The sequence below is a fragment of the Chiloscyllium plagiosum genome, unplaced genomic scaffold (assembly GCF_037043375.1).
Source record: "Chiloscyllium plagiosum isolate Xiang-an unplaced genomic scaffold, Cpla_swu_hap1 HiC_scaffold_21, whole genome shotgun sequence".
In the NCBI taxonomy this organism is placed as follows: Eukaryota; Metazoa; Chordata; class Chondrichthyes; order Orectolobiformes; family Hemiscylliidae; genus Chiloscyllium; species Chiloscyllium plagiosum.
Window position 1 is genome coordinate 24,320,989 of NW_028270159.1, and position 22,888 is coordinate 24,343,876.

Sequence of the window (22,888 nt, forward strand, 5' to 3'; positions counted from 1 at the left end):
GTTTTGTTCAGACATGTGTCTCAAGTCGTAAGTATTAAGTTAACCTGGAGAAGTGTTATGAAGAGGAATAACACTGTGCTATTTTCTCGGTCTGTAAATTGGATGAAGCAAAAATGGCCTTTAATAGAGTGATATGCTCTTCTTGTCGGATGTGGGAGTTCAGGGAGAGTTTACATGTTATTGAGGATTATATCGGCAATAAATGCCATTGGTTGCGTATCCTAACAGATTGAATGGATCGGTTGGAGTGACAGTTAGAGGCAGTAAGGAATTTACAAGATCAATAGGGTGTGATGGATGGTAGTTGCAGAAAGGGAGAAAAGCTGCAGATACAGTCAAAGAGATGGGTTAACTCCAGGAAAGGTGAGAAAGTAGGCAGGTTGTGCAGGAGTCTTCTGTGGTTATCCGCATTTCAAACAAGTATGCTGTTTTGGAAAATGTAGGGATTGATGGATTCTTAGGGGAATGTAGTACGAACAGCCAAACGTTTGGTATCAGGCTATAATGTAATGAGGGGTTATGTAAGGTTCCAAGCAATCAATTGTGATAGGGATCTCCCTCATAAGAGGCACAGACAGATGTTTCTGTGGCCAGCAGCGAAAAATCAGAATACGGTGTTGCATCCCTGGTGCCAGGATCAAGGATGTCTCCGAGGGTGCAGAATGCTTTTAAAGGAGAGAGGGACCAGAAGGAGGTAATTGTCCACATTGGAACCAGCGACATAGGAAGGGAAAAGGTTGAGATTCTGAAGGGATAATATAGGAAGTTATGTAGGTATTCAAAAAGTTTGTCCTCGAGGGTAATAATATCTGGATTTCTCCCAGTGTTACAAACTAGTGAGGGAAGGAATAGGAGGATAGAGCAGATGAATGCGTGGCTGAGGCGCTGGTGTATGAGAGAAGGATTCACATTTTTAGATCATTGGAATCTCTTCTGTGGTAGAAGAGGCCTGTACAAGAAGGTTGGATTGCACCTGAATGGAAAGGGGACTAATGTACTGGTAGGGAGATTTTCTAGAGCTGCTCGGGAGGATTTAAACTAGTAAGATGGAGGGCTGGGACCCAGGGAGATAGTGAGGAAAGAGATCAATCTGGTACAATTGAGAAAAGAATCGAGTCAAGCAGTTAGGGTAGCCAAGAGCAAAGCAGAGAACAAGGCAGGACTGATTAATTAAACTGCATTTATTTCAATGCAAGAGGCCTAACAGGGAAGGCAGGTGAACTTGGGGCATGGCTAGGAACATGGGACTGCGATTTCATAGCAATTACAGAAATGTGGCTCAGGGATGGACAGGACTGGCCGCTTAATGTTCGAGGGTACAAATGCTACAGGAAGGATAGAAAGGAAGGTGAGAGAGGAGGGGGAGTGGCATTTTTGATAAGGGATAGCTTTAGAGTCGTATGTAGGGAGAATATTCCTGGAAATAGATCCAGAGAAGTTTATTTGGGTGGAACTGAGAAATAAGAAAGGGATGATCACCTTATTGGGATTTTATTATAGACCCCCGAATAATCAGCAGAAAATTGAGAAATTTGTAAGAAGATGTGAGGTATCTGTAAAAAAATAATCGGTTGGTTATGGTAGGGGATTTTAACTTTCTAAACATAGACTGGGACTCCATAGTGTTAAGGGTTTAGATGGAGAGGAACCTAAGTGTGTACAAGAAAATTTTCTGATTCAGTATGTGGATGTACCGACAAGAGAAGGTACAAAACCTGATCGACTTTTGGGAAATAAGACAGGGCAGGTGACTGAGGTGTCAGTGGGAGAGCACTTTGGGACCAGCGACCATAATTCTATTAGTTTTAAAGTAGTGATGGAAAAAGATGAACCAGATCTAGAAGCTGAAGTTCTAAATTGGAGAAAGGCCAATTTTGATGGTATTAGGGAAAAATTTTCAAAAGCTGATTGGGGGTAAATGTTCACAGGTAAAAGTACGGCTGGAAAATGGGACGCCTTCAGAAATAAGATAACGAGCGTCCAGAGAAAGTATATTCCTGTTAGGGTGAAAGGAAAGGCTGGTAGATGTAGGGAATGCTGGATGACTAGAGAAATTGAGGGTTTGCTGAAGAAAAAGAAGGAATGTCAGAGAGAGACTGGATAGATTGAGTGAATCTTTGGAGTACAAAGGCAGTAGGAGTATAGTTAAAAGGGAAAATGGGAGGGCAAAAAGGGGACATGAGATAGCTTTGACAAACAGGGTTAAGGAGAAGTCAAAATCTTTTTACAAATACATTAAGGACAAAAGGATAACTAGGGAGAGAATAGGGACCCCTCAATGATCAGCAAGGTGGCCTTTGTGTGGAACTGCAGGAAATGGGGGAGATTCTAAACGAGTATTTTGCATTAGTTTACACTGTGGTAAAGGATGTGGAAGATATAGAATGTAGGAAAACCAATGGTGATATCTTGAAAAATGTCCATATCACAGAGAAGAAGTGCTGGATATCTTGAAACGCATAAAAGTAGATAAATCCCTAAGACTTGATCAGATGTACACTAGAACACTAGAGCAAGAGAAGTGATTGCTGGGCCCTTTGCTGAGATATTTGTATCACTGATAGTCACAGGTGAGGTGCTGGAAGTCTGGAGGTTGGTTAATGTGGTGCCACTATTTAAGAAAAGTGGTAAGGACAAACCAGGGAATTATAGACTAGTGAGCCTGATGTCAGTGGTGGTCAAGTTGTTGGAGGAAATCCTGAGGGACAGGATTTACACATATTTGGAAAGGCAAGGGCTGATTAGGGATAGTCAAATGACTTTGTGCATGGGAATTCATGTCTCACGAACTTAATTGAGTTTTTTGAAGAAGTCACAAAGAGGATTGATGAGGATAGAGCAGTGGGCATGATCTTTATGAACATCAGTAAGGCGTTCGACAAGTTTCCCCATGGGAGACTGGTTAGCAAGGTTAGATCTCATGGAATACAGGGAGAACTTGCCACTTGGACACAGAACTGGCTTGAAGGTTGAAGACAGAGGATGGTGGTGGAGGGTTCTTTTTCAGATTGGAGACCAATGGATTCTCCCGAGGATTGGTGCTGGGTCCGCTACTTTTCATCATTTATATAAATGATTTGGATGTGAACGTAGGAGATACAGTTAGTAAGTTTGCAGATGACACCAAAATTGGAGGTGTAGTGGACAGTGAAGAAGGTTACCTCAGATTACAGCAGGATCGTGATCAGATCTGAGGAGTGGCAGATGGAGTTTAATTCAGATAAATGCGAGGTGTTGCATTTTGGGAAAGCAAATCTTAGCAGGACTTACACACTTAAGGTCCTAGGGAGTGTTGCTGAACAAAGAGATCTTAGAATGCAGGTTCATTGCTCCTTCAAGGTGGAATTGCAGGTAGATATGATAGTGAAGAAGGTGTTGGTATGCGTTCCTTTATTGGTCAGAGTATTGAATACAGGAGTTGTGGCTGTACAGGATGTTGGTCTGGCTACTTTTGGAATATTGCGTACAGTTCTAGTCTCCTTCCTATCAGAAGGATGTTGTGAAACTTGAAAGGGTTCAGAAAAGATTTATAGGAGGATTTGAGCTGTAGGATTTGGACCATCTGAGGCTGAGGGGTGACCTTATAGAGGTTTATAAAATCATGAAGGGCATGGATAGGATAAATAGAGAAAATCCTTTCCCTGGGGGCGGAGAGTCCAGAACTCGGGCATAGATTTATAGTGACAGGGAAAAGATATAAAAGCGACCTCAGGGGCAACTTTTTCACAGATGGTGGTACGTGTATGGAATGAGCTGTCAGCAGAAGTGGTGAAGGCTGGTCCAATTGCAGCATTTTAAAGGTATCTGGATAGATATATGAATCGGAAGGGTTGGAGAGATATGGGCCGGGTGCGAGCAAGTGGAACTAGATTAGGTTGGGATGTCTGGTCATCATGGACGAGTTGGATCGAAGGGTCTGTTTCCGTGCTGTGTATCTCTATGACTCAATGTTTGGACAGCTTCTCAATTCTGGTGGATTTGGAATCTCAAACAGACTCTTTCCCCAATTAAGCATTAAACAAATATTTCACGGAGGCTACAGTTATTATCCCAGTTACAAGAAAACTGGAGATGCCAGCAATAACATGAGCAAATTTGCTGATGATACAAAGCTGGGTGGCAGGGTGAAATGTGATGAGGATGTTAGGAGATTACAGGGTGACCTGGACAAGTTAGGTGAGTGGGCAGATGCATGGCAGATGCAGTTTAATGTGGATAAATGTATGGTTATCCACTTTGGTGGCAGGAACAGGAAGGCAGATTACTACCTCAATGGAATCAATTTAGGTAAAGGGGCAGTACAGAGAGATCTGGGTGTTCTTGTACACCAGCCAATGAAGGCAAGCATGCAGGTACAGCAGGTAGTGAAGAAGGCTAATAGCATGCTGGCCTTCATAACAAGAGGGATTGAGTATAGAAGCAAAGAGGTGCTTCTGCAGCTGTACAGGGCCCTGGTGAGACCACACCTGGAGTACTGTGTGCAGTTCTGGTCTCCAAATTTGAAGAAAGACATTCTGGCTATTGAGGGAGTGCAGCGTAGGTTCACGAGGTCAATTCCTGGAATGGCGGGATTATCTTACACGGAAAGACTGGAGCGACTGGGCTTGTATACCCTTGAGTTTAGAAGACTGAGAGGGGATCTGATTGAGACATATAAGATTATTAAAGGATTGGACACTTTGGCAGCAGGAAACATGTTTCCGCTGATGGGTGAGTGCCGAACCAGAGGACACAGCTTAAAAATACGAGGTAGACCATTTAGGACAGAGCTCAGGAGAAACTTCTTCACCCAGAGAGTGGTGGCTGTGTGGAATGCTCTGCCACAGGGGGCAGTGGAGGCCCACTCTCTGGATTCATTTTAGAAAAAGTTGGATAGAGCTCTCAAAGATAGTGGAATCAAGGGTTATGGAGATAAGGCAGGAAGAGGATACTGATTAAGAATGATCAGCCATGATCATATTGAATGGCGGTGCAGGCTCGAAAACTAAATGGCCTACTCCTGCACCTATTGTCTATTATCTATTATATTTAGTATGATGTAGGTTGATGAGCCATACTCTTTTAACGAATAGAGTGCATGGAAGAACCAAGTGAAAGAAAATGGTGGAATTTCAAGGTTGAATTGAAATACCAAAATAAATCTTTATTGTACAAACTTGAAAGAAGCACTGATGAGTAATAATGATGAAATCGATACACCAAGAAGCGGAGGATTCTCAACTATGTCTACAATTTAAATGTCCACAGAAAGCCACAAAAAGAGCTCTAAAGAAAGGTAAGATAGAACATAATAAAAAAACTAGCACAGAATATAAAGACAGATAGCGAAAGTTTCTAAAAATGAAAGAGAGTGGCTAAAGTAAATGTTGCTTCTTTAGAATTTGACAAGGGGCATTTCGTCATGGGATATGATGAAATGGCAGAGGCATTGAACAGGTATTTTGTGTCGGTCTTCACAGTGGAGGAAACAAATAATGTGCCTGTAGTTGACAAAGAGACAAAGGTAGGTGCGGCATGGAAACAATCATTATTACGGAAGAGGTAGTGTTGGGCAACCTAATGGAGCTAATGATAGACAAGTCTCCTAGCCCTGATGGAATGCATCCCAGGGTACCTAAAAGAGATGACTGGAGAAATAGCAAGTGCACTTGTGGTAATTTTCCAAAATTCGCTGGACTCTTGGCCAGTACCAGCAGATTGGAAAACTGCAAATGTGACACCATTATTTAAAAAGGGCGATAGACAAAAGATGAGGAATTATAGGCCAGTTAGCTTAACTTCTGTAGTGGGGAAGATGCTTGAGTGTGTTAAAACAGAAGAAATAGCAAGGCATGTAGATATAAATTGTCCCATTGGGCAGCATGGGTTCACGAAGAGCGGTTTGTGCTTAACTAATCTTTTGGAATTTTATGAAGATACTACGAGCATGGTGGACAATGGGGGCCCAGCAGATGTGGTATACCTAGATTTCGAAAAGGCCTTTGACGTGGTGCCCCACAAGAGGCTGCTGCATAAGATAAAGATACATGGTGTTACGGGTCGAGTATTAGCATGGATAGAAGATTGACCAACTAACAGGAAGCAAAGAGTGGGGATCAATGAGTGCTATTCTGGTTGGCAATCAGTAACTAGTTGTGTGCCTCAGGAATCAGTGTTGGGACCGCAATTATTCACAATCTCCATAGATAATTTGGAGTTGGGACCACGTGTAGTGTGTCAAAGTTTGTGGATGACACTAAGATGAGTGGCAGAGCAAAGTGTCCTGAAGACTGTGAAACTGTGCAGAGGAACATAGATACTTTCAGTAAGTGGGCAAAGGTCTGACCGATGGAATATAATGTTCATAAATGTGAAGTCATCTATTTTGGTAGGAGTAACAGTAAAAAGGATTATTACTTGAATAGTAAAAATTTGTAGCATGTTGCTTTGCAGAGGGACCTGAGTGTCCTTGTGCATGAATCACAGAAGGTTGGTCTGCAGGTGCAACAGATAATTAGAAAGTCAAATGGAATTTTGCCCTTCATTGCTAAACAGATTGAGTTTAAAAGCAGGGAGATTCTGTTGCAGCTGTATAAGGTGCTGGTGAGGCCACACCTGGAGTACTGCGTGCAGTTTTGATCTCCTTACTTGAGAAAAAAATGTACTGGCACTAGAGAGGATGTAGAGGAGGTTCACTAGGTTGGTTCTGGAGTTGAGGGGGTTGGCTTATGAGGAGAGACTGGAGTAGACTGGGATATAGTCATTGGAATTTAGAAGAATGAGGGGTGAAATCTTATAGAAACAGATAAAATTATGAAGGGAATAGATAAGAAAAACATAGAGTGGATATTGCCACTTATAGATGAAACTGGGACAAGATGACATAGCCTCAAAATTAGGCAAAGTTTGGACTGAAATGAGAAGGAACTCTTTCACTCAGAGGGTTGGAATTCCCTGCCCAGTGAAGTAATTGATGCTCCTTCAGTAAATCTTTTTAAAGCTAGGATAGTTTGTTTTTTAACAGTGAAGGAATTAAAATTTACTGTGAGATGCTGGGTAAGTGGAGCTGAGGCCACAAAACAATTTGCCATGATCTTATTGAATGGCAGAGTAGGCTTGAAGCCCAGTGAAGCACCGAAGGACTGGAGGGTGGCTACTGCTCCTAGTTCTTAGACCTTAAATCAGGATTAATATTAAATGGATTTGAGCAACCGGATTATGCAAGGTGTTGCACTACAGTTTCTGCTACCTGATATGGCTGATACAGTCAAGACAAATTTCACACAGATGTTAGTAACACTGGGTGCCGAATCTCATCAAAACTGTAGCCCCAGTCCTTTTTAACTCTAATCCTTTACCCAGGCATGCAGCCATCATCCATGGGTTGTTGCCTAAGTCATTACTGCCTCGAGTCATGTGTGATGTTGCTTAAAGCTGCCTCTTTGGCTTCAGCACTCTCCCAGTTCCAATTTGCAATTAACGTCCAACAGTAAATGCAACCAGATAAATTGAAATCACAGAATAATTTTGAGCCCCATGCATTTCCTTGTTAACGTAACTAGCACTGTCCTTCACATTAAAGTTTTAAATTTAATTTAGCTCTAATACCCTCTGTTTTGCTATTCATGTAAGTTTTCTCAACATGACACCTCCAGCAAAGAAAGACCATTTGCTGTTTTTATAACGCTATCTCATAGAGTCATATAGTCAAACAGCATGGAAACAGACTCTTCAGTCAAAGCAGTCCACACTGACCATGTTCCCAAATTAAACTAGTCTCAACTCCCTGTGCTTGGCTCGTATCTCTCCAAACCTTTCCTCATCATGAACTTATGCTTTAATCATTATAATTGTATCTTCATCCATCACTTTCTCTGGTTGTTGATTCTACATACCAATCACTGTCAGTCTGTATTTTTGAAAAAAAAAGTTGCCTTTCATGTATTTTTTAAATCTTTCTCTTCTCACCTTGAAAATATGACCCCTAGTTTTGAACTACCCCATCCTCTGGAAAACGCCCTTGTCATTCACCTTATCGATGCCCCTCATGGTTTTATAACCTCTATAAGGTCACCTCAACTGCCTATGCTTTAGTGACAAACATTTCAGCCTATAAGCTTATTTTTATATCTCAAACCCTCCATTCCTGGCAACATTCTGGTAAATCTGTTTTGAACCTTCTCCAGTTTAATAATATCCTTTCTATAACAGGTTGACCAGAACTGTACACAGTACCGCAGAAGCAGTCTGATCGATATCCCTTAGAACCTCAACATGACGTCCTAACTCCTATATCCAAAAGTCTGAGAAGTGAAAACAAGCTATTTCAATGCCACCTTAATCACCCTGCCTACTAGGCTATTCTACTTGTGAGGAGAAAGTGAGGTCTGCAGATGCTGGAGATCAAAGTTGAAACTTTATTGCTGGAACAGCACAGCAGGTCAGGCAGCATCCAGGGAACAGGAGAATCGACATTTCGGGCATAAGCCCTTCTTCAGAAACGTCGATTCTCCTGTTCCCTGGATGCTGCCTGACCTGCTGTGCTGTTCCAGCAATAAAGTTTCAACTATTCTACTTGTGACGCAAATTTCAAACAATTATGTACCTGAATGCCAAGATCTCCTCTGTTACACAGCACTATCCAGGGCCCTAGTATTAATTGTATAAGTCCTGTCCTTGTTTGTGTTGCAAAATGCAATACCTCGCATTTATCCAAATTAAACTCCGTCTGCCACTGCTCAGCCTATTGACCCAATTTATCAAGATCTCTTTACAATGTTAGATAACCACCTTCACTGTCCTCTGTACATTTTGGTGACATCTGCAAACTTACTAACCAGGCCTTCTATTTTCACATCCAAGTCATTTATACAAATGAAAAACAAAAGTGGACCCAACACTGATCCCTGTGGAATTCTACTGGTCACAGATCTCCAGTCTGAACAACAACCCTCCACCACTATCTTCTGTCTCCTGCCATGAAGCTTATGCCCGAAACGTCGATTCTCCTGCTCCTCGGATGCTGCCTGGCCTGCTGTGTTTTTCCAGCACCACACTTTTCAACTCTTGTATCCAATTGGCAAGTTCACCCTGAATCCCATGTGACCTAACTTTAATTTGTCTCCCACGTGAAATCTTGTCAAAGGCTTTTCTAAAGTCCAAGTAAACAATGTCAACCAATCTGCCTTTATGAATCTTTTTGGTTACTTCATTAAAACACTCAATCAAGTTTGTGAGACACTATTTTTCTCGCACAAAACAATGCTGACCATCCCTAATCAGTCCTTGCCCCTCAAAATGCACAGTAATGCAACCCTTCAGAATCACCTCCAACAACCTACCCACTACCGAAGTGGACTCTCAAATCGAAAGTCAAGTCTCCAGGCTCCTCTTTACAGCCATTTATTAAACAATCATACAACAGTAGCCACCCTCCAGTCCTCCGGTGCTTCACTGGGCTTTATAAATTATGGTGGGCCCCTTGCAGAAATATTTGCAACTTCCTCAATTTCCTACAATGTCCTGGGATACGCTTGATCAGGTCCTGGAGATATATCTATCTTTATGTTTTCAAGACCTGCAGCACTTCCTCTTGTGTAATGTGAGCTGTTTTCAAATCATCAATATTTATTTCCAAGTTCTCTAGCTTCCGTTTCTTTCTCCAAACTAAAAACTGACATAGAATATTCATTTGATAAGGGTTAGTTGCTGTCTTGCTCTTAATGTATTTGATGAATCTTTAGATAGCCTTGGCAGGTAAGATTAAAGATTATCTCACATCCCCTCTTCTTCTTCCTGATTTCCTCCTTAAGAATGTCCCTACTCTCTTTATAGTCTTAAAGAACTTCAGTTGATTCCAGTTGTCTATATGTAACGTACGGTTATTTTGTATTCTTGACTAGAATCTCAATATTAGAGTGGTGCTGGAGGGCTTTTGCCCGAAACATCGATTTTCCTGCTCCTCGGATGCTGCCTGACCTGCTGTGCTTTTCCAGCACCACCCTAATGTTGACTCCGACCTTCTGCACCTGCAGTCCTCACTTTCACCTAGAATCTCAATATCTTCATCCATTGCTTCCTAATCTTACCAGTCTTGCCTTTCACTCTGAATAGGAGCATAATGCCTCTGAACTCCTGTTATCATACTTTTGAAGGCCTCCCACTTGTCAGTTTTCGCTTTATCTGCAAACATTCTACTCCACTGAACTTTTGAAAGTTTTTGTTTTGTACCCTTAAAATTTGTCTTACTCCACTTAAGTTTAATTTTTTATGGAAGACTTTTGCGTAACTATTTTAAAACAATAATATATGATCACTCGTCTGAGTGTTCTCTGATCACTTCAGTCACTTGCACTGCCTTATTTCCCAAGAGAATGTCAAGTTTTGCTCCTTCTCTAGTAGAAACAAATACATATTGATAAAGAAACTTTTCTTGAATATATTTAACAAATACTTTACCATTCAAATTTTTAACACTCTGACCGTTCCAGTCAGTGTTTGGAAAATTAAAATCCACCCGCCACCGTGGCAACCTTACTTTCCTTACGTGTATTCTTAGATGGAGATCTTTCTGCAAACTTCCTTCTCCATTTCCCACTCACTATTGGGGACGGGGGGGAGGGGGGGGTGTCTATAGTACAGCAGTATCAAGGTGATTATCTCTATTATTTCTAATTTCCCCATATATTTTCACTCGATCCCTCAGAAATATCTTCTCTAGTTACAGTAGTCAGAAGTCACGTGACACCAGGTTACAGTCCAAATGGTTTATTTGAAATTACAAGCTTTTGGAGCGCTGCTTCTTCATTAGCCATCTTCACCTGACGAAGGAGCAGCACTCCGAAAACTCGTGATTCCAAATAAACCTGTTGGACTCTAATCTGGTGTCGTATGAACTCTGACTTTGTCCACCCTTGACATCCTAATTCCATTAGTAATGTTTTCCTGAATCAAAAATACATACTCGCTCCTCTCTTGCCTCCTTTTCTATTCTTCCCATAACATCTAAAATCAGGAACATTGAACTGCCAGTCCTGTCCATCCTTCAGCCAAATTTCTGGAATAGCTACAATGCCCTTGTGCCATGTTCCCATATATGCCCTGAGTTCATCAGCATTACCTGTAAGACCTATGCATTGAAATAAACACAGTTTAATTCTTCAGAGTTTCTTCATTCTTGTCTGTCTTTTTTAATTAACTTGCTCTTTTGTCATTCATCTTTCTTTTTTCAGCTACTTAGCACGCGCGCGCACACGCGCACACACACACATGCACACACACACAACGCCCTTATAAAAGTTTACAGGCTCCTGAAATAGAACTAGCAAATCTCCCTGCTATTCCAGTTCAAATGAAACCCATTCTTTTTGAACAGGCCTATAAAAATGTTGTTCTGAAATTTAACAGTCGTAAGAATTATACAATAAAGCTGGCAACTCAGGACCAGCTGCAAAATCCATGTTACTCTGTCCATCATTTATTTTAGGTATTTTCTAATCAACCTGCTCAAACATGTTATGACACACAGGTGGGACTTGATTGCAGGCCTCCTAGTACAGTGGTATAGACATTACCACTGAGCCATATGCACAACTTGTTTATCTTGACTAATGTTCTACAAGGCATTTATTTCAGGTGTTCTAGTAATCTCTAATGCCAACATTTTGATAACCTAACTGCCTAGCTCTTAACCTGTTAAAGCAACATGACCCCAATCTTTTAAATGCACTAGATTTCAAAGTGTTTTACTTGTATTTATCTTATTTTCTACTGTTAATCAATAATTTATAAAATTAGAAGCTATATGCTAAAACAAATTAACAAGGTTTGTGAAGGTTTGTAGCTCAGGTTGAGGTTTAGGGTGTAGGTTTGCTCGCTGAGCTGTAGGTTGTGTTTGGAGGTCGCCACTGATGTTACCTAGCCAGGTAATGAAACGTCTGGATATCAAATCTACAGCTCAGCGAGCAAACCTACACCCTAAACAAATTAACTAGATATTCACAATGCAACAAAACAGCTAATGTGAAAAATGAAGAGCAAGGTTATACTAAATGAGGCATCCAAATGAGATTGAATTGAGGTACATTATTGCAACAACATGGGGTCTTTTAACCTGCTACTGTATCTATGAATGTGTTTAATACTGATACTACAAATACTCCATTTCTGAAATGCACTCAATCTTCTATTTGAGAAAATTCTTCCATTTTCATAATAAAAAGGAGTTTGAAGTCTCGGAAGGGCATAGATATGTAAACCAGGAAGATCCCAGGTTTCATCTCTGGTTTGTAGTTGACTAGATATTTGTAGAAAAAGAAAGAGCTTCATAGAATCATAGAAACTTAAAGTCCAGCTGAAGGTCATTTAACTGATCATATCTATGTGGACATGAAACCGTTGCGCTTCAGTTCTACATCTCCACTTTTTACTTCTAACCCTGTTAGTTGTTTATCTCTAAGTGTGCGTTTTTAAAATTAAGAAATCACTTCCACCAGCTTATCAGTTGGTTTTTTGGATCTTAAACAACTCTTCAAGTGAAGATATTTCTCCTCATGGATCCTTTGCCAATGATTTTGACCTGCGACATCTGATTATTGATCCACTTACCAGAGGGGAGGGAATAGTTTTGTATTAATCTAGCTATCTGTCTATAATATTGCTGGCCAGTCCTTATTGCAACACAAATTCAGCATGTATAGACATCAGCAAAGGATAGGATACATCATGTTTCCACTGCAGGCTACGCAGTCAAGATTTGGATATGTGTATCCTCCCACTTGGGCACAGTACCAGAGATTGATATGATTTTGTTGAAATATATCCCAGTGAAGGAGTTTGATGTCTTCAGAGTGGGGGAAAATAAATAACTGGTAATCTGAAATGAGTACTTCATGAACAACAAATAGTTGAATTTACATAGTCATACAAATGAAGGAGGAATTTTTTTTCTAATAGGAAATTGGAAATAGCAAGTAATTAGGCAATACAGTAATTGTATTTGGGAAGAACTGACAGCCTTCAAGTCAAAGGAAACTTATTTTTGGAAATAACTTGCACAGGTACCAAAAGTGCTAAGGAATTTAAAGCATTGGCTTTTGCCTTATACTACTTAAATTTGGTTTTATTCTGCAATGAAACTAATTTTTTGCTAAAAATATTGCTTTCACATTGTTATTTATACATAGGTACTCATTAATATGAATTGATAAAGATGTGTAAGTTGTGAACAGTTTGGAAAATCATATTTTTAAAAACTGATTTCAAAAGATATCAACAGATTTGCATTCCTTCTTTAAGTACACAGTTGCTCAGTGTGTCATCCAAATTTATTTGCTTAAGTAACAAAGAAAAAACTACAGTCAAAAGCTGAAGATTAACCACTACTGATGGAAAAACATAGCAACTGACAACTGTGGTAGAAAAGATGGGGACAGGCTTTCAATTTGCTGCACAAGCATGATAATGACATTACAGAGTTAACTGTTAATTGTAGAAATTGCCTCATTATCCTTTTCTTGGATTTAGAGGAAATAAGTATTGGGTCCACAGGCAGTTGATTTGCAATACCAGCTTTGTACAGGGAATACAAGTTGAAAATCTCAAGGGTTCTTAAAGTGTAGACCCTTTATCGAAGGTGGAAATTTCTTGACACTTCTTGAGGTCCCTTAACAAGGTATCAAAGATTGACCTGTGCTTGTTGAAGTAAGTCCCAGCAAGGTGGCTGTGTGTTTTTTCGAGGAGGAATAACAACTTGAAAGTCTAAAATTAGTTCTGATAAAGAGTTCGTATCCGAAATGTTAATTCATCATTCTGCAGTATTTTCCTCAATGTATTTGCTTACAATGACAAGTATTATTGCCTATTCCTGTAATGCCAATTGCTGATAATTCCTTTAAAAGTTGGATTTATTTATTTGTTAATCCAACTCTGAATTGTTTTTAAAAATTCATGGAATGTTTCATTTCTTTCACAACTTATTTTTTAATTTGAAGGTTCAAGAGGAGAGGAGAGTTCAGAAGATGAGCCACCTCTGGATATGACAACAGTGCAAGATATTCTGAGCAGTCATCGCTACAAATCATACAAAGTCAGCATTGTCCACAAGCTAAGATTCACTACTGATGTCCAATTAGGTAATTATTATTACTTGGTGAAATGCAACCTTTTTACTTGGTCCTGATCTTAAAGAACAGAAAAAATGTTGAGAATATTATTACCTAAATTAGATTACCTTAAATTGCTCCTTTTCAAAATAGCCCTGTAATGATTATACGTAAACGTTATATTATTTGTAATGAAAAACCAACCAAAGCCTAAAGAAACCTAACTTTACAAATTAAGCAAGAAGTATTCTGTTTTTGAGGAAAGAATGTCATAATATTTTACAGTGTAACAACTAAACTGATGTACTAATAGAAGCTGAATTCAAAGGTGTGCCCACTCCCCTCATCCGCAAACAACATATTTTTAAAAATCAAGATCTACTTTCACTTTGCAATTCCTTGGCATACGTTTAATAAAACTAGCATGTTAAATAGAGTCCTAGAGATGTACAGCATGGAAATAGACCCTTCGGTCCAACCCGTCCATGCCAACCAGACATCCCAACCCAATCTAGTCCCACCTGCCATCACTGGCCCATATCCCTCCAAACCCTTCCTATTCATATACCCATCCAAATGTCTCTTAAATGTTGCAATTGTACCGGCCTCCACCACTGCCTCTAGCAGCTCATTCTGTACATGTACCACTTTCTGCGTGAAAAAGTTGCACCTTAGGTCCCTTTTATATCTTTCCCCTCTCACTCTAAACCTATGCCCTCTAGCTCTGGACTCCCCCACCCCAGGGAAAAGATTTTGTCTCTTTATCCTATCCATGCCCCTCATAATTTTGTAAACCTCTAAGGTCACCCCTCAGCCTCCGATGCTCCGGGGAAAACAGCCCCAGCCTGTTCAGCCTCTCCCCATAGCTCAAATCTTCTAACCCTGGCAACATCCTTGTCAGTTTTTTCTGAACACTTTCACAATACCTTTCAGATAGGAAGGAGACCAGAATCGCATGCAATATTCCAACAGTGGCCTAACCAATGTCCTGTACAGCCGCAACATGACCTCCCAACTCCTGTACTCAATACTCTGACGAATAAAGGAAAGCAGACCAAATGCTGCCTTCACTATCCTATCTACCTGCAACTCCACTTTTAAGGAGCTATGAACCTGCACTCCAATGTATCTTTGCTCAGCAACACTCTCTAGAACCTTACCATTAAGTGTATAAGTCCTGCTAAGATTTGCTTTTCCAAAATGCAGCACCTCTCATTTATCTGAATTAAACTCCATCTGCCACTTCTTGGCCCACTGGCCCATCTGATCAAGATCCTATTGTAGTCTGAGATAACCTTCTTCGCTGTCCACTACACCTTCAATTTTGGTGTCATCTACAAACTTACTAACTATACCTCTTATGCTCGCATCCAAATCATTTATGTAAATGACAAAAAGTAGAAAGTTTAGCACTGATCCTTGTGGCACTCCGCTGGTCACAGGCCTCCTGTCTGAAAAACAACCCTCCACCATCACCCTGTCTTCTACCTTTGAGCCAGTTCTGTATCCAAATGGCCAGTTCTCCCTTTATTCCGTGAGATATAACCTTGCTAACCAGTCTCACATGTGGAACCTTGTCGAACACCTTACTGAAGTCCATATAGATCACATCTACCGCTCTGCCCTCATCAATCCTCTTTGTTACTTCTTCAAAAACTCAATCACGTTTGTGAGACAATCTCCCACGCACAAAGCCATGTTGACTATCCCTAATCAGTACTTGCCTTTCCAAATACATGTACGTCCTGTCCCTCAGGATTCCCTCCAACAACTTGTCCACCACCAATGTCAGGCTCACTGGTCTACAGTTCCCTGACTTGTCCTTACCATCCTTCTTAAACATTGGCACCACGTTAGCCAACCTCCAGTCTTCTGGCACTTCACCTGTCACTATCGATGATACAAATATCTCAGCAAGAGGCCCAGCAATCACTTCTCTAGCTTTTCACAGAGTTCTTGGGTACACCTGATCAGGTCCTAGGGTTTTATCCACCTTTATGCGTTTCAAGACATCCAGCACTTCCTCCTCTGTAATATGGACATTTTGCAAGGTATCACCATCTATTTCGCCACTTTTTATATCTTCCATATCCTATTCCACAGTAAATACTGATGCAAAATACTCGTTTAGTATCTCCCTCATTTTCTGCAGCTCCACACAAAGGTCGCCTTGCTGATCTTTGAAGAGTCCTATTCTCTCCCTAGTTATCCTTTTGTCCTTAATGTATTTGTAAAATCTCTTTGGATTTTCCTTAACTCTATTTGCCAAAGCTATTTCATGTCCCCTTTTTACCCTCCTGATTTCCCTCTTCAGTATACTCCTACTGCCTTTATACTGTTCTAAGGATTCACTCGATCTATCCTGTCTATACCTTATATATGCTTCCTTCTTTTTCTTAACCAAACCCTCAATTTCTTTAGTCATCCAGCATTCGATGTACTTACCAGCCTTTCCTCTCACCCTAACAGGAATATACTTTCTCTGGATTCTCGTTATCTCATTTCTGAAGGCTTCCCATTTTCCAGCCGTACCTTTACCTGTGAACATCTGCCCCCAATCAGCTCTTGAAAGTTCTTGCTTAATACCGTCAAAATTGGCTTTTCTGCAATTTAGAACTTCAACTTTTAGATCTGGTCTATCCTTTTCCATCATTATTTTAAATCTAATAGAATTATAGTCGCTGGCCCCAAAGTGCTCCCCCACTGACACCTCAGTCACCTGCCCTGCCTTATTTCCCAAGAGTAGGTCAGGTTTTGCACCTTCTCTAGTAGGTCCATCCACATACTGAATCAGAAATTCCTCTCCATCTAAACCCTTAACACAGTGGCAGTCCCAGTCTATGTTTGGAAAGTTAAAATCCCCTACCATAACCACCCTATTATTCTTACAGATAGCTGAGATCTTCCTACAAGTTTGTTTCTCAATTTCCCTCTGACCATGTACAATTTCAAGAAGGTGATCATCCCTTTCTTATTTCTCAGTTTCACCCAAACAACTTCCCTGGATGTATTTCTGGGAATATCCTCCTTCAGCACAGCTGTAATGCTATCCCTTATCAAAAACGCCACTCCTCCTCCTCTCTTGCCTCCCTTTCTATCCTTCCTGTAGCACTTGTATCCTGGAACATTAAGCGGCCAGTCCTGCCCATCCTTGAGCCATGTTTCTGTAATTGCTATGATTTCGCAGTACCATGTTCCTCACCATGCCCTGAGGTCATCTGCCTTCCCAGTTGTGCCCCTTGTATTGAAATAAATGCATTTTAATTAGTCCTACTTGTCCCTGCCTGCCCTGACTGATTGACTCGCTTCTGTTCTCAACTGTACCAGTCTCAGATTGATCTCTTTTCTCACTATCTCCCTGAGTCCCACCACCCCACCCCCAGCTTGCGAATCTCCCTGCCAGTATATTAGTCCCCTTCCACTTTAGGTGTAATCTGTCCTCCTTGTACAGGTCACTTCAACCCCAAAAGAGATTCCAATGGTCCAACAATATGAATCCTTCTCCCATACACCAGCTCCTCAGCCATGCATTCTTCTGCTCTATCCTCTTACTCCTGCCCTCACTAGCTCATAACAGTGGGCGTAATCCAGATATTACTACTCTCGGGACCTCCTTTTTAAATTTCAGCCTAACTCTCTGTAATCACCGTTCAGAATCTCAACCTTTTCCCTTCCTATGTCGTTGGTTCCAATGTGGACAATGACCCCTTGTTGGCCCCTCTCCCAGTGAGAACATTCTGCACCCTCTCTGAGACATCCTTCATTCTGGTACCAGGAAACAACTCACCATTCAGATTTTTTCACTGCTGGTCACAGAAACGTCTGCCTGTACCTCAGACTAGCCTGTCCCCTAACACAATTGATCTCTTGGAACCCGACATACCCGTCATTGCATTAGAGCCAGTCTCAATACCAAAACCTTGGCTGTTTGTGCTACGTTCCCCTGAGAATCCATCACCCCCTACATTTTCCAAAACAGCATACTTGTTTGAAATGGGTATAGCCACAGAAGGCTCCTGCACTAGCTGCCTACCCCTCTCACCTTTCTTGGAGTTAACCCATCTATGTGTCTGTATCTGAGACTTCCCTCCCCCCCCCCCCCCCCCCCCCCTCCTATAACTGCCATCCATCATATACAGTTGCTGTTGCAAATTCCTCATTGCTTCTAACTGTCTCTCTAACCGATCCATTCGATCTGATAAGATTTGCAGTTGAAACTTTATTGCTGGAACAGCACAGCAGGTCAGGCAGCATCCAGGGAACAGGAGATTCGACGTTTCGGGCACAGGCCCTTCTTCAGGAATCAACAGCATTTATTGCAGATATAATCCGTAGTAACCCTTAAATTCCCACATCTGTCAAAAAAGTACATATCACTCTATGAAAGGCCATTTTTGCTCCTTCACAATGTACAGATCCAGAAAATAACACCGTCTTATTCCTCTACAAAACATTGTCCCATTTAAGTTAATAGTTATGGCTTATTAGTCAAGAGACATATCTCAAAAAGCATATAATCAAGAAAGAACCCACTCTACTCACTACTGCAGTCTTTCTGTAGGTCCCACTTAAAAAAAATACACATATCTGCTTCTGTGCTGTGAACTTTGCCAAACAGTTCCGCCAAGATCAGTTGTGAATTTCACTGTTTGTTAATTTTCCCAGATGCACTCCGATGTACAGCGATACACGAATCCAAACGGCAAAGGCGGTAACTGTGCAGGTTCTCCCTCTCTCTGTCTCCTGCACTGTCTTCACCATGTGCTTCCTTTGTCTGCTCTTCTCCCTTTTAAAACTGCTGTTGTTTTGACTTTTTTTTCCCAAAGTTCCAAAACAATGCAACAACATATAAAACCGTAATCGCTGCTCCTGGAATTCGAGGAAATCCTCGCCAACACCTACAATACCTCAAAAAAGACGCAGGTGTTACAGCCAGAAATTTTTCCCGTCCTCCATCTTGGATTACCCAGAATCCTCAATGTTGGGATTTAATTACTTCAGCAAAGCTAAGTGAAATAAGGTGTTTCCACTGAGCAAAACTGAACTTAGTGTCTGTTGGCAAAAATTGTAGATTATCAGTGACGGCATTACAAACATTCTAAAGCTCTCTTCTTCAAAAAAAAGCTATCACGTAAGAATTCAATAGAAGATGTTTTACTTATTTGAGCACATCACAAGAACAGCACTCACCATCTTCTTCCTCTTCACAATATTGACAGTTACTGACAACTTTCTGCATCTCGTAACCATTAGTTTGTTCCCTGAAATTTAATCGCAGAAGTGAGATATTATAGATTTTGACCTCTTTTGTTCAGTTCTTATAACACTTGATTTGAAACCGGGCTGTGACATTGCCCATAATTCTGACTTGCAAATTTTGAAGACAACATTTTGGCAAATGAACAAATCCAGGCAAACATATATTAAATAAGTTATGAATGTAATATTTGCAGAGTATTATCAATAATGTCCATTGATATTGGTGACATATTAATACTTTGGAAAATTGTGCTGAACATGAATACGAGTTGCTGTCTTATTTTGAATATAATTTGCTTTCTAACTAGTACAGATCAGTAATGAATTTTACATATGTATTTACAAGCTTGTGAGGGTAGTGAATTATATTTCAGCGGCAAAACCTAATGACGGTGTCCCGCAAAATGCTGTTGAAACGTGAAATGCATTACATGGCTGTTAGATCAATAATTTCCAAAGCAATAACTTTTAAAAGGAAATTAAACATTTGAAGATGAGAAGCACTAAAGGAATAAGGGTATCAGCAGTCAAGAATCAGAGCATACATTTTCAGTGATTTGTGAAGGAATTAAAGGCAACATGAGATGAACCGTTTTTATTTGTGCATGTTTACAATTTGAAATGCACATCCTGAAAGTGTAGTGAAAACATTCAGTCGTGATGATAAAAGTAGTTTTGGATTGGCACCTGAAGGGGAAAAACAGTTACATAAATATGAGGAAAGGAATATGGAACTACCTAAATTGATTTTACATAGAATCAGCATGGGTTCGATAGGCTGAATTGGTTCTTTCTGTGCCATAACTGTTCTATGCTTCTATACATTAAAATAGCTTATTCCAATATTGATAAAACTAGGCCTAATTGTTGTTATTCCTCTGACATCTCGTCTTATTTTGTTAGTGCCAAGTGGTATGGCAAAGTATTTTGAATGTGATATCCACTTGAGTTTTTAACCACAGTGATACTCTTGTATTCCATTCACCATTCAAAAGCAGAAACCATTTTGCCAAGCTCACGTTATTTTTTGCCAATTGCTGCCAGGTTGCTTTGAGGAGAATTTCTTTCCTCTGTGTCTGGAAGCTATCAGAACAGAGCGCTTGAAAAGGTCATCCCTTATCACTAAAGATAAATGACATAAGGGGAGTGGAGCTGTTAGGTGAAACAAATGGTTCAACTTGTTTAGTACTGATGGGACTGACCTGTGAAAACAGCTTTCAGGGGTTAATGCACCTTTCAGTCTGCTTACAAATGTGACGTTTCAGTCATATTTTAATTCCCTGTGTGTTTTATATAAGGTACAGTGTACCAAATGGTAAATATAAACATATCTGAATCTTGTCCAATGGGTTTGATATTCATGATGAAATTAATGCACAGGCAAAGCAGTGTCTTTTCAAACAGCTTCTGTGTTTACAAATATTGTACTTTAGAAAAGTAAATTTGTCACCAGAGCTTGAATTAATAATTCATTGATCATTTCAAGTTTCGATCATTTCAAGTTTGTCATTTCAGTGAATTTTTCTGTTAGTATATTAGTTATCAAATCCTTATCTAAATTTTAAAATTGTTAACATTTATATTTGTTCCTAAAAATCGCATGAATTATAATGACTGCCAATGTGCCCTGCATAGAAAAAAATTATGGTAGTGTCAGTTCTTTTTCAGCATGATACACCAACTTCTTTTTGCATGCATTTTACATAGTATTTACACGTGAAGGTGATTTACCGGGTAGTTTCCAGGCTATTGCAAAGTCACAAGTGCAAAGCTTACAGGAAATATTGATGACAAAGTATTAGTGTGTTACATATTCAATCTTTTCTACATGCTCAAAACCGAAGGTTTGAAGAAAATGTAGTTCAAGATTGAATAATTTGATAGAATGAAAATTCTATAATTTACAAGTCTGTTCCCCTGCCTTGAGCAATGACCATGTCTGGCCATTGGCGAATCATGATCCTGAGTATTGAAAATTGATCTTCCCCTCAAACTTATCACATTCTGAAACTGAGCACAGATAATATCATAGAATCCCTACAGTGTGGAAACATGCCATTTGGCTCAGCAAGTCCACACCGACCCTCCGAAAAGTAACCCACACAGACCCTTTCCCCTAACCTATTACTTGAAATTTCCTCTGACTAATTCACCTAACCTACACATTCCTGAACATTCTGGGCAATTTAGGAGAAAGTAAGGACTGCAGATGATCGAGATCAGAGTCGAAACGTGTGCTGCTGGAAAAGCACAGCAGGCCAGGCAGCACCCAAGGAGCAGGAGAGTTGACGTTTCGAGCATGAGCTCTTCATCGGGAATGACCTGATGAAGGTAGCAGTGCTAACCACTTAGCCACCATGCCGCCCAGGTAAATTAAGTGATTTGGACTAAGAGCTTAATTATTTGTGGTGAGCTTCATTAAGGATGCCATCAAGAACTTTTCCATGAAAGATGATCAGCAGTATCTTCTCGCTTTAAAAAATATATTTCACTATAAACAATATCACTATTCCTTCACTGCTGCTGGGTCAAAATCCTGTAACTGACTTTGTTGCAGTATCATGGATGATCCTACACCTCAAGAACTGTAGTGTTTCAAGATGGACAGTGAATGATGGCCTAGCCAGCAAGGCCCACATTCCATGAATGAATGAAAAGAACTTTTTTTTTCCAACTTATTTACAACAATATTACTCCCCGCAACTTTAGGTACCATTCTATGCCATTCCATATGAAAGTTCTAACACTCAGATGCTTTTTTTTCCCCAATATAATTGTCTATTCCTAGTTTGATCCCTATGGATTAGGGTGAGCAAGAATAATATGATATCGTTTCTTCCTTTTTAACTTCTCTTCCATGAACAGAAAACTCATGAACAGTGGTTTCTGTTCAACAGTTCTTCAGGTAAAAATACAAAAATATTTATATTGCCACTTTGTAATTGTTACAGGGCCATATATTAATGTACCACACTGTCAGAGGCTTATTGCTTGCCCTTTCTTCACTGTTTGGCAAGATCATTCTCAGAATTGATTACTTTCAATCACTTTGAAAAACAAAATGAAACCTTATTTTAAACATCTCAGCTGACAACGTCATCTATAATTGTCAATTCCTGGTCTGCATTGCTGTTAGCACACAAAAAAAATTGAATGAGAAAGAATTCAGGCCAGTAAACCTGCTTCATCAATGCATTATTGATTTTCTGCAATGGAGGTCCTTCCCCACTCCCCAAATCTTTTTGGGAGGTGGAGTAAGGTTCTGTCACAAGTTGAAATTCATGCATTTTTGTTGGTATTGCTAAAGCCCTCAAGGTTTGTACTTGGGTCACATGGCATTTATGTAACAGTGATAATGGAAAGGTTTTTTTGCCAGGTTATTTAACAAAACTGAGAAAATCTAATCAAGTTCAAACCTGTTGATTACAAAGTATGCTTAAGGTAGCCAATATATATCAAAATATGGCAAATTTTGGGATGAAACCTACTCCAGGACTTCTGGATTCTCCTTGATTGAATACAAAGGCAGTCCTGCATTGTCAGAGATG

General features: G+C 40.2%; 1 protein-coding gene across 5 annotated transcripts in view; it reads left to right on the plus strand.

Moving 5' to 3' along the window:
- mapkap1 (MAPK associated protein 1) overlaps positions 1-22,888 on the plus strand; it is a 331,754-nt gene that overhangs the window by 264,858 nt on the left and 44,008 nt on the right. For all 5 annotated transcript variants that reach the window (XM_087998418.1, XM_087998417.1, XM_087998416.1 and 2 more), the window contains one exon: positions 13,971-14,111. In XM_087998418.1, the coding sequence (XP_087854544.1) occupies positions 13,971-14,111 (141 nt within the window). The remainder of the gene's footprint in view (positions 1-13,970; positions 14,112-22,888) is intronic.